This window comes from Pristiophorus japonicus, chromosome 18 (genome assembly GCF_044704955.1).
Source record: "Pristiophorus japonicus isolate sPriJap1 chromosome 18, sPriJap1.hap1, whole genome shotgun sequence".
In the NCBI taxonomy this organism is placed as follows: Eukaryota; Metazoa; Chordata; class Chondrichthyes; family Pristiophoridae; genus Pristiophorus; species Pristiophorus japonicus.
Window position 1 is genome coordinate 107,483,961 of NC_091994.1, and position 15,906 is coordinate 107,499,866.

The following is a 15,906-nucleotide window of genomic DNA, read 5'->3' on the forward strand; positions in this document are numbered from 1 at the left end:
TTTCCACATTTGAATAGACAGATGTGCTGGGAATTGTAAATTTCAGTGCAGTGTTACTGCAAAAGCCCCAGTAACCATTAACCCAGAGATTGCACAATCCAAGCTCTACACTATATAGTCCTAGATCGGGGAAGTGGGGTGGGGGAAAATCACTCCTTGGGAGTCTGGCAAAACTGTTGAAAGTTGAAACCTTCAACTGTATGATTATTTCATTAAAAATCACAACACAATGGTTAATTACTATGGCCGGAATCTACCCCCGCAAAAAAACCAGGTGGGCTTGGAGCGCGGGAGCAGTTAAATCATTGAAAGTGGGATTCCTGACCTGATCCCGCCTCCAGCCCGTCCACTTCCGATTTTCCCGAAGGCGGGGTAGTGGTTGGGGGGGGGGGGGGGGGGCAGCCAACTCGCTCTGAGGGCGTTACCTCAATTTAAATGTTGTAATGAGGCTGGAAGCCCATATCTTCCCCTCCATTTTAAATCTAACTGCTTTGGGATGTGTTTCCCCATGCTGTGACACCCGGCAGTTAAAGCAAGGCGAGAACTGCTGCAACCATGAGATAGGTGGCTTTATACCGACCTCCTGGATGGTGGGACCTGAGCATACCACTCCGCCCACCCCCGAAAAGAGGCTCCCGATCACCACCATGAGGCCCCTCCCCCCTTCCGCCCAATGATAAAGAAACCAGGCATGATCCTCTGCTCCACCCACGCACTAATCCCCAGCCCACCCCCTCAATCACGGACCCGACCCAACCTCCCCGCAAACAAGGCTTCCGATCACCACCACCACGAGGGCTCTCTTTCTCTCTCCCCACCCCACCCCCCCCCTTCCCCCCTTCCCACTAATGAGGAGGAGGCCGGCCATGATCTTCGGCCCTCCACCCCACCAATCCCCGGCCCACCCCCCCCCCCCCCCCCCAATCACGGACCCTATCCCCCACCCCCATTCCCTGGCCGACTCTCTCTCGGCAAACCCGGACCCCAATGCCGATTGAGGCCGACCTGCCTGTCGCCTCTCAAGCTGGCTGGCTGTGGGCGTGAATCTGAGACCGAAGATTCAAATTAAGCCCCGCCGGTAAAAAAATCGCCAGGGCCTGTGGGAAATCCCAACTCCCAGGTTTCCCACCCGCCTCGGAGTCCCCTCCACCCTCCACACCCCCAACCCACCTAACTCGAGAAAATTGCGGCCCAAGCTTGTGTTTTATTTTCGATCCGTGAACACCCCAATCGTAGATGGCAATTTAAGTGCCACAAATAATCCTGTGTCGAAAGTTGGTTTCTAAGCACGTCAGCGAGCAAACCATTGCAGAGTATTTGTTGCTACCCGGAAGACATCCGACGCTCCACACAGTAGCAAGCTATGATTAGCTGACAGCTGCTTTTCAAGTCTTGCAGATTCAGCAATCAAGATGAGGGACTGGGTCAACCGTTCAGCATTCTTGCATCATGCCAAACTTACATCAAACTCAGCCAAGTTTAGTTTAAGCAGCTCCACTTCAGCAGCAGTTTGAGATGTGTATTCTGCTGCAGGCAATCTGAAGATTTTTTTTTTTAAAAAACGACTAAAATCTAACTGAACTGAAGACTTTCAATATTGAAATCCAGGACCGTCTGGTAGGCTTTAAAATATAGGCTAAAATCTCAGACCTAATGTTGACAATCGCCCGTCTCTACCCTTGCCTCAAGCTCATCCGCTGCTGAAGCTCTCATCCATGACTTTCTTACCTCTAGACTTGACTATTCCGACACACTCCTGGCTGGCCCCCCACATTCTACCCTACGTAAACTTGAGGTCATCCAAAACCCGGCAGCCCATATCCTAACTCGCACCAAGTCCCGCTCACCCATCACCCCTGTGCTCGCTGACCTACATTGGCTCCCGGTTAAGCAACGTCTCGATTGCAAAGTTCTCATCCTTGTTTTCAAATACCTTCCATGGCCTCACCCGTCCCCATCGCGAATCTCTTCCAGCCCCATGACCCTCCGAGGTATCTGCGCTCCTCAAATTCTGGCCTCTTGAGCATTCTTGATTTATAATCGCTCCATCATTCCTTCTGTTGTCTGGGCCCCCAAGATCTGTAATTTGCTCCCTAAACCTCTCCACCTCGTTAACTCTCTTTCATCCTTTAAGACACTCCTTAAAACCTACCTCTTTGATCAAGCTTCTGCCCTAATATTTTATATCACTCCTGTGAAAAGCCTTCGGATTTTTTACTGTGGCAACGGCACTATTTAAATACAAGTTGTTGTTGTATTTAATCCTTGGAATCAGAAGCTTGAGTTCATGCCCCAATCCAGAGACCAGCGGACATAATCTAGACCGACATTTAGAATGCTGCATTGTTGGAGGTGCAGTTTTTCCAGATGAGGTGTTTAAAGTCTGCCCACTCAGGTCAACGTAAAAGTTCCCATGGCACTATTTAAAGATCCCAGGAATTCTCCCCAAGTCCTCCCACATCCCACAACCACCATCACTAAAAAAAACAATTATCTGGCTATTTATCCAATTGCTGTTTGTGAGACCCTGCTGTGTGCCAATTGGCTGCTGCGTTACCATAGTGACCACACTTTAAAAAAAAAAGTACTTCATTGGCTGTGAAGTGCTTTGGGTCGGCCCGAGGTCGTGAAAAGTGCGACATACAAAAGCCAGTTTTCTTGCATTAGCTGCAGATACAAATGCATTTGCCAGGCATGCACACCTTTGTTGTCTTTACATAAAAACTAGGAGCAGGAGTAGGCCATACAGCCCCTTGAGCCTGCTCCGCCATTTAAAATGATCATGGCTGATCCGATCATGGACTCAGGTCCACTTCCCTGCCTGCTCCCCATAACCCCTTAATCCCTTATCGGTTAAGAAACTGTCTATCTCTGTCTTAAATTTATTCAATGACCCAGCTTCCACAACTCAGACAGCAAATTCCACAGATTTACAACCCTCAGAAGAAATTCCTCCTCATCAGTTTTAAATGGGCGGCCCCTTACTCTAGTCTCCTTTATGAGTGGAAACATCCTCTCTCCATCCACCTTGTCAAGCAGGAGAACATAAGAACATAAGAATTAGGAACAGGAGTAGGCCATCTAACCCCTCGAACCTGCTCTGCCATTCAACAAGATCATGGCTGATCTGGCCGTGGACTCAGCTCCACTTACCCGCCCGCTCCCCATAACCCTCAATTCCCTTATTGGTTAAAAATCTATATCTGTGATTTGAATACATTCAATTAGCTAGCCTCAACTGCTTCCTTGGGCAGAGAATTCCACAGATTCATAAACCTCTGGGAGAAGAAATTCCTTCTCAACTCGGTTTTAAATAGGCTCCCCCGTATTTTGAGGCTGTGTCCCCTAGTTCTAGTCTCCCCGACCAGTGGAAACAATCTCTCTGCCTCTATCTTGTCTATCCCTTTCATTATTTGAAATATTTCTACAAGATCACCCCTCATCCTTCTGAACTCCAACGAGTAAAGACCCAGTCTACTCAGTCTATCATAAGGTAACCCCCTTATCTCCGGAATCAGCCTCGTGAATCGTGTCTGTACCCCCTCAAAAGCTAGTATATATCCTTTCTTAAGTAAGGTGACCAAAACTGCACGCAGTACTCTAGGTGCGTCCTCACCAATACCCTATACAGTTGCAGAAGGACCTCCCTGCTTTTATACTCCATCCCTCTTGCAATGAAGGCCAACATTCCATTCGCCTTCCTGATTACCTGCTGCACTTGCAAACTAACTTTTTGGGATTCATGCACAAGGACCCCCAGGTCCCTCTGCACCGTAGCATGTTGTAATTTCTCCCCATTCAAATAATATTCCCTTTTACGTTTTTTTTTTCCCCCAAGCTGGATGACCTCACACTTTCCAACATTGTATTCCATCTGCCAAACCTTAGCCCATTCGCTTAACCTATCTAAATCTCTTTGCAGCCTCTCTGTGTCCTCTACACAACCCACTTTCCCACTAATCTTTGTGTCATCTGCAAATTTTGTTACACTACACTCTGTTCCCTCTTCCAGGTCATCTATCTATGTAGCCCTCTCATAACCTTATACGTTTCGATAAGATCACCTCTCATTCTTCTGAATTCCAATGAGTAGAGGCCCAACCTACTCAACCTTTCCTCATAAGTCAACCCCCTCGTCCCCGGAATCATCCTCGTGAACCTTCTCTGAACTGCCTCCAAAGTAAGTATATCCTTTCTTAAATATGGAAACCAAAACTGCAAGCAGTATTCTGCACTGATATACCCATTTAATTGCTGAACCAGCATCCCATGATTTGGAGAATAACTAAATGGCAAAGTTATTCTCTCCCCACCCAACACCAGAATAGTTTACTGCTGTAAAACACTGCACTGGTGCAAGATATCCAGATCCAAGAAACAAGCAACTGAAATTGGCCAGTAAATATTTGTAAAGCATGCTGGGGCTTATAAACTAGTCACTTGTGGAACCAAGTCGTCCATTTAGATTATAGTAAAAATCACATGTATATCCACATTAGATCGTGGTCTTAACTGTTCATCTGTCATCAACTAAACAAAAGTGGACACTGAACTAGTTAATGTACCTTCTTTGTTTTCCAAGATATTTGGAGCAAATCCACCCTCATCACCAACATTGATTGCATCCTTCCCATACTTGTCCTTGATGACGCTCTTCAAGTTGTGGTACACCTCCGCACCAATGCGCATAGCCTCCTTGAAGTTGGCAGCACCAATGGGCAGGATCATGAACTCCTGCATGGCGAGCTTGTTGCCAGCATGAGATCCGCCATTGATCACATTGAAAGCCTGGAAAGGTGAACGCAAAGGTTGAAAAGCGGGGGTGGTCAGCAGATGGTCTAATCCAAGTAACTGTTCTGGTACAACTCAGAACCCCCAAGACTAGTACCGAGCGCTCCCACATCTAATGTGGAAAAATCAGATTTGCAGGCACACACTGCCAAACGATACAACTTGTAATACTAAATAATCTGTATTGGCTTGGATTTACCACCAATACTAACTCAGATCGTGACCAAGTTGGAGCCTTGGCTAAGTAGAACTAGCTTCACTTCTTAATTCAGTCCCGCACCATCTAGAAAAACGGCTCCCACTTCCTGAAGCTGGATTGCACCCATATGCAACATTTTTCTCCCCTCGCCTTTTTCAATTTAATTTGTTCGTGGGATGTGGGCATCACTGGCAAGACCAGCATTTATTGCCCATCCCTAATTGCCCTCGAGAAGGTGGTCGTGGGCAGAGGGGTTTGCCAAGCCATTTCAGAGGGCAATTAAGAGTCAACCACAGTGCTGTGGGTCTGGAGTCACATATAGGCCAGACCAGGTAAGGGCGGCAGATTTCCTTCCCCAAAAGGAAGTAGTGAACTAGATGGGTTTTTACAACAACCCAGTAGTTCCGTGGTCATGATTACTGAGTCTAGTTTTTTTATTCCAGATTTATTTGATGAACTGAATTTAAACTCCCTAGCAGCCGTGGTGGGATTTGAACTCGTGTTGCCGGATCTCTGCTACTGCACCCTAAAGACTGATGGGAACAGTTTGCAACCCCAATTGCAACGCCAGTACTTGGTTACTTAATTGCCCATAAATATATGCCTAAGTGCCCAAGTACGATATATACAGAGCACTGCATTCAAACATGGCCTTGGGGTCCTCAATAAAGTTTTAATGAGCTGTAACAATGGGAATTTGTAACAGCAGACAACGTCCAGTGGTCTCAACAGCTGCAGCAGTATCTTGCAACACAGGGTAATGAGCTTTCCTTCACAGGCACACAAAGAAATGTGGTAAATCATTAAGCAAAATCAAGCAGAAGATACTTGCTTCCAACGTTTACTGCGGCAGATCTGATGCAATTCGTTGAAGTTTGTCAATTGGGAAGAGTAAACCAAAGACTAGTGACTTACCACTCGTGGGTAATAAATGCTGGCCTTGCCAGCAACGCTCACATCCCGGATTAAATTTTAAAAAAAAGCAAATGTGGTGCACAGCGCAGGGACATCAGCCCAATAGGATCTCGATCTCTCGCAATCTCTCAAATACTGGGGAAAATTGAGCCCAAGGAAACTAATCTCTTGTGCAGAATGCGTTTTATAAATCACTCAAGCTTGTTGGAAATAGAAACTTACTGGAACAGGCAGGATAACCTGTGTGTTGCCTGCCAGGTGAGAAATGTGGCGATAGAGAGGGACCCCTTTCTCCGCAGCACCAGCCTTGCACACAGCCAATGAAACGCCCAGAATGGCATTGGCACCAAATTTCGCTAAAATGCAAATAAATTTGAAAAATTAAAATTACCACAAGTTGAAACATGGCGATTCATAAAGTTACAATTTAAATTTTTTGGTTACAATTATTTTTTTTTTACATAAATGAAAACTTAACCCAATAGCCCAGTTGGCAAAGCAGTGTGTAGCAAGCCATATCAAGCAGAAAGACCCTCGTCACTCTCAGTCAGTGCAGGGTAAAGTGACCCAGCCAGGGAGGATGCAGGGCATGAACATGTGGCTTTAATAGCAAAGTCAAAAGTGAAAGTCAGCCAGACTTCCCACTCCCGATTGCCATCTCTCAGCCCCTGCTGGAAGAACATAAGAAAGAGGAGGAGTAGGCCATACAGCCCCTCGAGCCTGCTCAGCCATTCAATAAGATCATGGCTGATCTGATATTGGCCTCAACTCCACTTCCTGCCCGATCCCCATATTATTTGATCCCCCTAGATTCCAAAAAAATCTATCTATCTCAGCCTTGAATATACTCAATGACTCAACATCCACAGCTTTCTGGAGTAGAGAATTCCAAAGATTCACAACCCTGAGAGAAAAAATTCCTCCTCATCAGTCTTAAATGGCCTTCCCTTTATCCTGAGACTGTGCACCCCTTGCTCTAGACAATCCAGCCAGGGAAACAACCTCTCAGCATCTACACAATCAATTCCCCTTAGTATCTTATGTTTCAATGAGATCACCATTCATTCTTCTAAACTCGAGAGTATAGGTCCAATCTACTCAATCTGTCCTCATCGGGCAACACTCTCACCCCAGGGATCAATCTAATGAACCTTTGTTGCACTGCCTCCAAGGCATGCATGTCCTTTCTCAGATAAGGAGATCAAAGCTATGCACAGTAGTCCAGGTGTGGTCTCACCAAAGGCCTGTACAATTGTAGCAAGACTGCCTTACTCTTGTATTCCAACCCCCTTGCAATAAAGGCCAACATGTCATTTGCCTTCCTAATTGTTTGCTGACGCTCTGTTTCCTGTCTGAGGTCACCCCGAGAGTGAAGAAATTCTTCCTCATCCTTCCTAAATGGCGACCACTTATCCTGAAACTATGCCCCTAGTTCTAGACTCTCCAGCCCAGGAAACCACTCAGCATCTACCCTATCCATCCCCCCTGCATGAGTGGATGAAATCGGTTCATCTGAGGCATGCCGCACCCTCCAGTCAAATAGCTAAACTAATTACCTAGACTCAGTTGAAAAACATAGCCATTTGTGCACCCATGAAAATACAACATGGTAGTGGAGGTGGGGGAAAAGGTTTCACACTGTGGATATATTAACCACATGGCTTTCCATAACTATGGTATATCTAGTCGGGTACTTTTTAAACCATACCCACCACTTCCCAAGTGGTCAAGAAAGCATCTTGACTCCACGTTTCTGTCAGTCAATCAGATAATGATTTAATTCCCATCCAATCTCAAACAGAAGCACCATCTCTTGGCATTCCACCAGAGCAGACTTGCGGAACACATCTTTAAGAATACAAATCTTAATTTGTATTCAGCTTCCAACAGCTTAGTTGGTAAAGGACCTGTAATGTGTGCACCTGTGAGTATGCTCACAGGTTTGAAGTGGCTGCTCCTCAAATTCTGGTTGCACTTCAGTCCCACGCTCCTGACCTTTGGGCACCCTATGCGGAGGGGAGCGTGCAGGCCGGAAGGCTTCCTCGTAGGATTGCTCCTGAGCATGGCCAAGTGGGCCATCAGCCGGACCAGACAGCAGGCGGTTGAGGGGGCCGTTCAGCCACACTGCCTGCCTCTCTTCCACGGTTACATCTGAGCCAGGGTGTCCCTGGAGATGGAGCACGCGGTGTCATAGAAACATAGAAAATAGGTGCAGGAGTAGGCCATTTGGCCCTTCGAGCCTGCACCACCATTCAATAAGATCATGGCTGATCATTCGCCTCAGTACCCCTTTCCTGCTTTCTCTCCATACCCCTTGATCCCTTTAGCCGTAAGGACCATATCTAATTCCCTCTTGAATATATCCAATGAACTGGCATCAACAACTCTCTGCAGTCAGGAATTCCACAGGTTAACAACTCAGTGAAGAGGTTTCTCCTCATCTTAGTCCTAAATGGTTTACCCCTTATCGTCCCCTGGTTCTGGACTTCCCCCAACATCTGGAACATTTTTCCTGCATCTAACCTGTCCAGTCCCGTCAGAATTTTATATGTTTCTATGAGATCCCCTCTCATCCTTCTAAACTCCAGTGAATACAGGCCCAGTCGATCCAGTCTCTCCTCATATGTCAGTCCTGCCATCCCGGGAATCAGTCTGGTGAACCTTCGCTGCACTTCCTCAATAACAAGAATGTCCTTCCTCCGATTAGGAGACCAAAACTGAATACAATATTCCAGGTGGGGACTCACCAAGGCCCTGTACAACTGCAGTAAGACATCCCTGCTCCTATACTCAAATCCCCTAGCTATGAAGGCCAACATACCATTTGCCTTCTTCACCACCTGCTGTACCTGCATGTCAACTTTCAATGGCTGATGTACCATGACACCCAGGTCTCGTTGCACCTCCCCTTTTTCTAATCTGCCGGTACGCTCGCGGCCTTCCGCAAGAGCTGGGTGCCGGAGGGACTGGAGTGCATCACCACCCCCGGCAACCAAATTTTAATTTGATTTTAATACCGAAAGTTTAATTTGTTTAAGTTGTCGGTTTTAGTGCCCCCCCCCCCACTTTAGCCAGGGGGCACTTGTACAATGTGTTTTAGTGCCCTTAAAAAAAAAAAAGGGGTGCAATTAAAGGTTTTGGGGTGTGCCCACCCCCCCCTCACTTTTATAAGGGGGCATTTGATTATTGGTGTCTACAAAAATAGTTGTAGAGCTGTTGCATTGGGAGTGGCTTAGCCAGTCACGTGATGTTCACAATACTCAATAAAATCACAGTCAGTTGGGTCTAGGTCATCCACGACGAGGCATGCAGTTCCGAGCCTGGTGGATGGACTGGTGATGTGTAGTGTGATTGTTAAACCTTTGTTAATAAACCAACTAGTTCTTAATAGCAATGTGAATTCTTACGCAAAGAAGCCATGAAGCTAATACAATACACTGCCCGAGACCACTCGGAAGGTTGCTGGTTTGGCACGTCGTCTGTACCCAGTGTTAGCTCGGCTCAGACAGTGACAGAGGCACAAATAGCCTCAAAGTCTGTATAAAGTTGGGCGGAGGGGGGGGGGGGGGGGGAAGAGAGAAGAGAGGGGGGCAGAGCTAGGGTTGCCACTCTTGAGTCCCAATTCAGAGGGAGTGAGGGAGTGTCAGGTGGACAGATCAAACTCGACTGCTGTCATTCCTCCTGTTGACCCTCATTCTCTAGTCACACAAACAGCCACTTGGGCAAAGTACTGGAGTGTAGTCAGCACCCACAAAACTGCATCCAGCAACATCAGAAACTTATGGGGGGGGGAGGGGGGGGGGAAAGAGAGAAAATGATCTGGCCACCCCTCATCATCCTGTGATGCAGAAGCTGATTTGCCACCAAGGTTGACCAGAAGAAACCATCTTTAAAAGCTTAATAATGGTAGTAGAACGAATAGCAATAGGATTAGTAAATTAAGCTTTCATTGACACAGTTGGTGAGTTGTAAGCACATGTCTTGTCTCAGAAGAATGCACACCTACATTTGTTCTCGGTGCCATCCATTGCCAGCATCAGTTTGTCAATTTTTTCCTGTTCAAGAACATTTACATTCTGTGCGGGGGGGGGGGGGGTGGAGAAAAAAAAAAGTCAGACAATGTGCACTACTCTTTGGGTGATCATTTAGACCCAGTTCCTGCTCAAAAATAAATGGAAATTCTAAACCAAGTGGAACACAGAAATCACAGCATTTCGCCACAGCCCACTTTGACGTTTAGATTCATTACTCACTCACTCAGTTGTCGGTTTTGAAATGCATTGTCTGCTACAGCACGAAAGTACATCCCCTTAGACTGCAGTCTGGGGTTGGGAGCAAAGTGGGCAGTGGTGTTCATTGTCTTGCACAATGTGGTGAATGGTACAATGGCTCAATTCAGGGCCATGTACCATGACTTCGCCCCTCCCCATCTCTCTAATTTCCACCAGCCCTACAACCCCGCCCCCCCCCCCCACCCCGGAGATATCTGCACTCCTCTAATTCTGCCCTCTTCAGCATCCCAGATTATAATCGCCCAACCATTGGCGGCCGTGCCTTCTGTTGCCTAGGCCCTAAGCTCTGGAATTCACAGCCTAAACCGCTCTACCTCTCTTTCCTCCTTTAAGATGCTCCTTAAAACCTACCTCTTTGACCAAGCTTTTGGTCACCTGCCCTAATTTCTCCTTGTGTGGCTCGGTGTCAAATTTTGTGTCTCCGAATACTCCTGTGAAGCACCTTGGGGCGTTTCATTATGTTAAAGGTGCTATATAAATAAAAGTTTTTGTTGTTGTTGAATGCTTGAAAACTTGTTTCCACTGGTGGGACGAGAAAGCCCTTCACACTGACAGCAAGGCGGTAACATAAATACACGCTTGGATTTGAAATCACAGGATCCACATGCTTCCATGATAAAGGTACAATCTTTGTTACCATTAGACTGTGCAAGTTAGCGTAGGCAGGAACTGCTCATTGCTGACTGCACAACAGCCATCGCAATTCATTCGTTCCTCTTCTTTGCCTCACATTTATCCAGTACTTACTAGCACGGAATTGAAGTGCAAACATTTCCACTCATGCAAATACTTGTTATTGTATTGGGATGTTGCTTCATTCAAGCAGTAAATTAGAACCTCAGCAACATGCATTCCAGACGAATTGTTGCATATTACAGACTCGAGCACCAATGGATAAATAGCCCAAGTACATCAAGTTGGGGTAATAGAATTAGCCACTACAAAAGCAAAGTGAAAAGAATGTTTGATTAAAAAAATAAACCTGAATGCAGCGCGGCATGAACTTCAGAATACAATACGTGTGGTGGGTGAAGTGAGTCTACAGAATTACATGGCTCTTACTTCAAGGATTAGCAAGCTGATTTTTCAACGGAGTTTTGTGGTTTTAAAACCACAATATGTGAGCATTAAATCTCAGTACAAACCTCTAAATGGTAGCAGTCAGCAGGCTAAAAATTTGGAGATACGAGGAAAAACCTTTTTATGTAACACGTGGTTAGGATTTGGAAGGCACAGCCCGATAGGGCAGTGGATACAGATTTAAAAGTTGCCTTCAAAAAGGGAATTGGGTAAATACTTGGAGAAAAAAATTGCAGGGATATGGGGAAAGAGCGGGGTGGTGGTGGTGGTGGTCCAGGTCACTGATTGGAGCGTGGGGAGGTAGAGCAGGAGCAGCGAGGTCAGTGCGAAGGAGCGGCGAGTGATCAGGGCCCAGGAGAAGCGCGAGTTCGGGGCAGCACAACCCAGCCCACACTGCGATGTGTGCGCACGAGGTCTGTGCAGCAGAGCTCATCTCTGTTATATATGTAAACTTGTATTTACTCTGTACAGCCACCAGAGGGCTCATCCCCTGGAGTCCCAAGGGATCCCAGAAACCCTTGGGAGCACAGGTATTTAAGGAGGCCTCACAGGTTGGAGAGGCACTCTGGAGACCTGCAATAAAGGACTGTCACACTTTATTTTGAGCTCTCAGTGCTCTCCATACTCTTTCTTCAAACATAACAATCTCCAGTCGTCTTGGTTACTCGATGCCATTGGACCAAGACCGAGCTCTGTCAAGCCCGTGTGGTGGCTGGTGTGCAACAGCCAGCACATAGTAAAAAAATTCCACGCACAGGCATCTTCCACCCTTCAACATGTAGTTCGGGACCTGAAATATTAGGTCCTAAATTGAAACACCTGTGAACTCATCCCTTTTTGGCGTGGAAGCAAGTCATCCTCAATACGAGGGACCGCCTATGACAACGATGACCATGGGCATGATGATGGATAGAGATTCAAAAATAGCCTTCAAAAGGGAATTGGATAAATACGAGAGAAAAAAATTGCAGGGATATGGGGAAAGAACGGGGGAGTGGGACTAACTGGGTTGATATTGGAAAGAGCCACCGCAGACTCGATGGGCCGAATGGCCTCCTTCTCTGCTGTACTATTCTATGATTTTAACCAAATGCAATTCTCGGTCTGCTATTTTAACATGTCCATTTAAACAGGAGTGTCACTTGAACATGAAGCATTCATCCACTATTTTCATTACAGTCATTTCTAACCTACAGAATTAGCACCAATATCACTGTAAAAGGGCAGGGTGGCCCAAGTTATGTGTTGTGTATGCAATAACTTAGACTGAGTACTGTTTAACTCCAAGAGGTATAACCTTGGCGCTGCTTTATTAAGGCCCAGTGACTAATATACAAAATGGCTGGCCTTTTATACTTGGGCTGCACGTGACGCCATCTAGTGGCTAATGATCCCAAAAGTACATACATGACATTATGATAGCAAACCATATGACTAATCCGGTGAACAAAGTGGTGATAGCGCAAGAGTCACCTTGAAGTTTATTGCACCAAACTAAATGCAAGTAGAGCAAGTGAGTGAAGTAGCTTACTGGAGGGAAATAAGTTGTTGTTGAAAGTTCTTTCCCCCAAAAAAAACTTCAGCCCCAAATGATTTAGGAAAGAAAATCTAGGTGTATTCAATCCACTTTAAATGTTTTATGGTAAGGAGTCTTTTACACAAACCGTCTCAGAAACCAGCAGCAAAAAGCATAGACCTAATCCATTTATGCAAAATCCATTTTTGCATCTGGGATCTTCAAAAGTAGGCAAAACATTATTTTCATAAACCCCTGTTGCAGGTTACATAAATCAGTGTACATAGCCCATTTTTGCAGCTTTGTTAGCTGGATATGGCATAGCCAGTTGCACAAGGCTAGGCATAACGCCATAGAACCTCTAGCACTGCAATGTCTGAAACATTTGAAATAAATTCAAAAGGGGGTGGGGGAGTATTTAGTCCTGCCTCTCCCATTCCCTCCCATTTCACAGGCTGTGTTCCGTCGAGCACAATACAAATTGGCAGCTGGTGACTGACAATGGCCATGGTTGATGTCAGACAAGCGATCACTCACGAGACATCAGCCCACTCGAGGCTGATTGCGGGAAGGCGATTAATGTACATAACCACTCTCAAATAATGGGGGGAGAGGCCATGATCTTATTGAATGGCGGTGCAGGCTCGAAGGGCCGAATGGCCTACTCCTGCATCTATTTTCTATGTTTTGAAGAGAGTTTTTGAAAGTACTTCTGTACAGTGGTCTTGAAAACCACTTGATTTCAGCAGCAGTTACAATGTCTAGTGGGGGAGAAATTTAAAAAAAAAGTGATTTAAAATCATTTCACAGCAACGCCATTCTATTTCCTCTGTGCATTATTCATGCTGGTCCTGGGATATTTAGCATAGTTATTTCTCCACATTAATGTTGAGTAAGCATAGAGAATAAGAGACGTTCGAATACAGTTTGGAGTTCACTGCGTTCTACCATATTCTGCCTGGATTCTCTTGATGTATTGTTAGAAATCAAAACTGGAAAATGCTGGCAATATACAACAAGTCCCATCAACAAAATTAGACCCGAGGTCCTTCATCAAAACTGAAAGGGTTTTATGTCTGTAATGACTCCATGAGGCAAGGTATTGTACTTTAACTGTGTTGACCTTAGTCCATTTATTACAGCTCCTGAGTGAGAGTACAGCATGGTGAGCTCCCTTTTATACCTGGTTCCCTGTCGTGTACAGGTGACTCCTAGGTCTCCACCAGTTGCACCCTCTGGTGATACAAAGCAGTGTATATAGCGTGAAGGTACACCCAGTAACTGTACATGGAGTGTGTTATATATGTAAACTTGTATTTACTCTGTATAGCCACTAGAGGGCTCATCCCCTGGAGTCCCAAGGGATCCCATAATCCCCTGGGAGCACAGGTTAAGGAGGCTTCACAGGTTGGAGAGGCACTCTGGAGACCTGCATTAAAAGACTAAGGTCACACATTACTTTGAGCTGTGTTCAGTCTGACTCTTTCTCCAGACATAACAGTGCGTACAGGGATTATACTCATGTTATACATACACAACAGGTTTACATTGAAAATATTAACTATTTTCTCTATTCAGCTATTTTGCTGTAGCATTCTAGCAATTTTGTGTCTTAATTCAAATTTCCAGCAATTGCAGCTTCCCAAAAATCAGTTCCTGCCGAATCCCAACTTAAGTATTATGAACTGCAGAAGTCAAAATAACCTACTGCAGTTTTGCTGCTGAATTAACCAGATTTTCCTCAGACAAATGTTTTCCATACAAGTAATATTCAAACAGAGGTAAGCAAATAAAATGTTCCTTATGCTTTGCACATAAATGGTAGACAAGTAAATCATAAAACAATCTCTCATTGATGTAATCAAGTGTGATGACACACACCGTGACGTCATTAAGCTACGCATCTCCCAAATAGTATTCCTAAATATCCAATCTGCTGTGGCCCGTCAGAGCAAACACCAATTTAGAATCACATCTCTATCCTGTTTACTAAAGATTTTCACCTCCAATGGTCAAGTTTAGAGGCTAACCATTTGATGTAAATGGATCAGTGCAAGACCTCTGGAGGTCCTAAATCCCTCCCAACGTCTGGAATTAGTGCCACAGAAGGCGAGTGGGCCAGCCTGATGCAAATGCTGGCTGCAGCAGCCATCCATTTTGAATCTGTCTGCAGGTCTCTAGCTGAATGCTAGCACAATGTCGACCCTTCCCCAGCGGAGGTCCACAGCTGGAAGGAGGTCAGAAACATGATGTTTTAGTGTCTGCTCACACACAGTTTTTGTTGCTGCCAATTCAACCCTACTGTACAAATCAGGTCAATGGGCAGGAGGGGAACTGTCACAATTTGGAGCCACACTTCGAAAATAAACATGATATTAGACACGTATTGAATCCAATTTGTGGAAATGGATATCTCGGATTAAGGTACGAGAAATGTGGACAAGAACATTCAACAGAGCAAGTCAAGGACAACCATAAAACCTACCTGCTTAATAAGCTGAGGTGCAATTATTGTGTTGATGTTAGCAACAGCTTTTGTAACACCTGGAATAAACAAGCACATTAATCATTGTTCAACCCCACACACATGCTTTACAGGCATTGGTGAACTGTCTGCGAGAATTGTTACTGTACAGATTTCAAATCTTTTAATTTCACTTGGTTATCAATAGATGAAATATGGATATTTGGATCAGGAGAGAAAGACAAATCCACAGATGCCTGCTCATAATATTAGTTTGCAAAACACAAGCTCCGTAGGTTAACTCAACCACAGATGCACTGGTTACCTGACTACACAAAGCTGGTCCAAGGAACTCGTTAACATACTTAACGGCTCTCGATACACCTAGCAGAAGTGGAAAAGGAGGTTCAATTGGACAGAAAACATTGGAAAGCATCAGTCCGCACACAGGCAAGGTCAGGTCAACAGAAGGAAAGTGACAACCAGCAGCTACTAAGCACAACTTAAGAGTTACTCTGGTACATTTATAGGACCCATCTTTGCCCAACCCCTTTTTTCGGCACACTTACCTTAAGTGCGCCGACTTTGCGCGCTGGAAAAAAGGGGCCCCATCCTGGCCGCTCTTCTTCGGAGTCCCCGCATGGAGTGC

General features: G+C 45.5%; 1 protein-coding gene across 2 annotated transcripts in view; it reads right to left on the bottom strand.

Annotated features, from left to right (window-relative positions):
• eno1a (enolase 1a, (alpha)) overlaps positions 1-15,906 on the bottom strand; it is a 67,024-nt gene that overhangs the window by 17,277 nt on the left and 33,841 nt on the right. For both annotated transcript variants that reach the window (XM_070861039.1, XM_070861038.1), the window contains exons 4-7: positions 15,583-15,641; positions 9,912-9,981; positions 6,128-6,261; positions 4,566-4,788 (exon numbers count right to left, since the gene is read on the bottom strand). In XM_070861039.1, the coding sequence (XP_070717140.1) occupies positions 4,566-4,788; positions 6,128-6,261; positions 9,912-9,981; positions 15,583-15,641 (486 nt within the window). The remainder of the gene's footprint in view (positions 1-4,565; positions 4,789-6,127; positions 6,262-9,911; positions 9,982-15,582; positions 15,642-15,906) is intronic.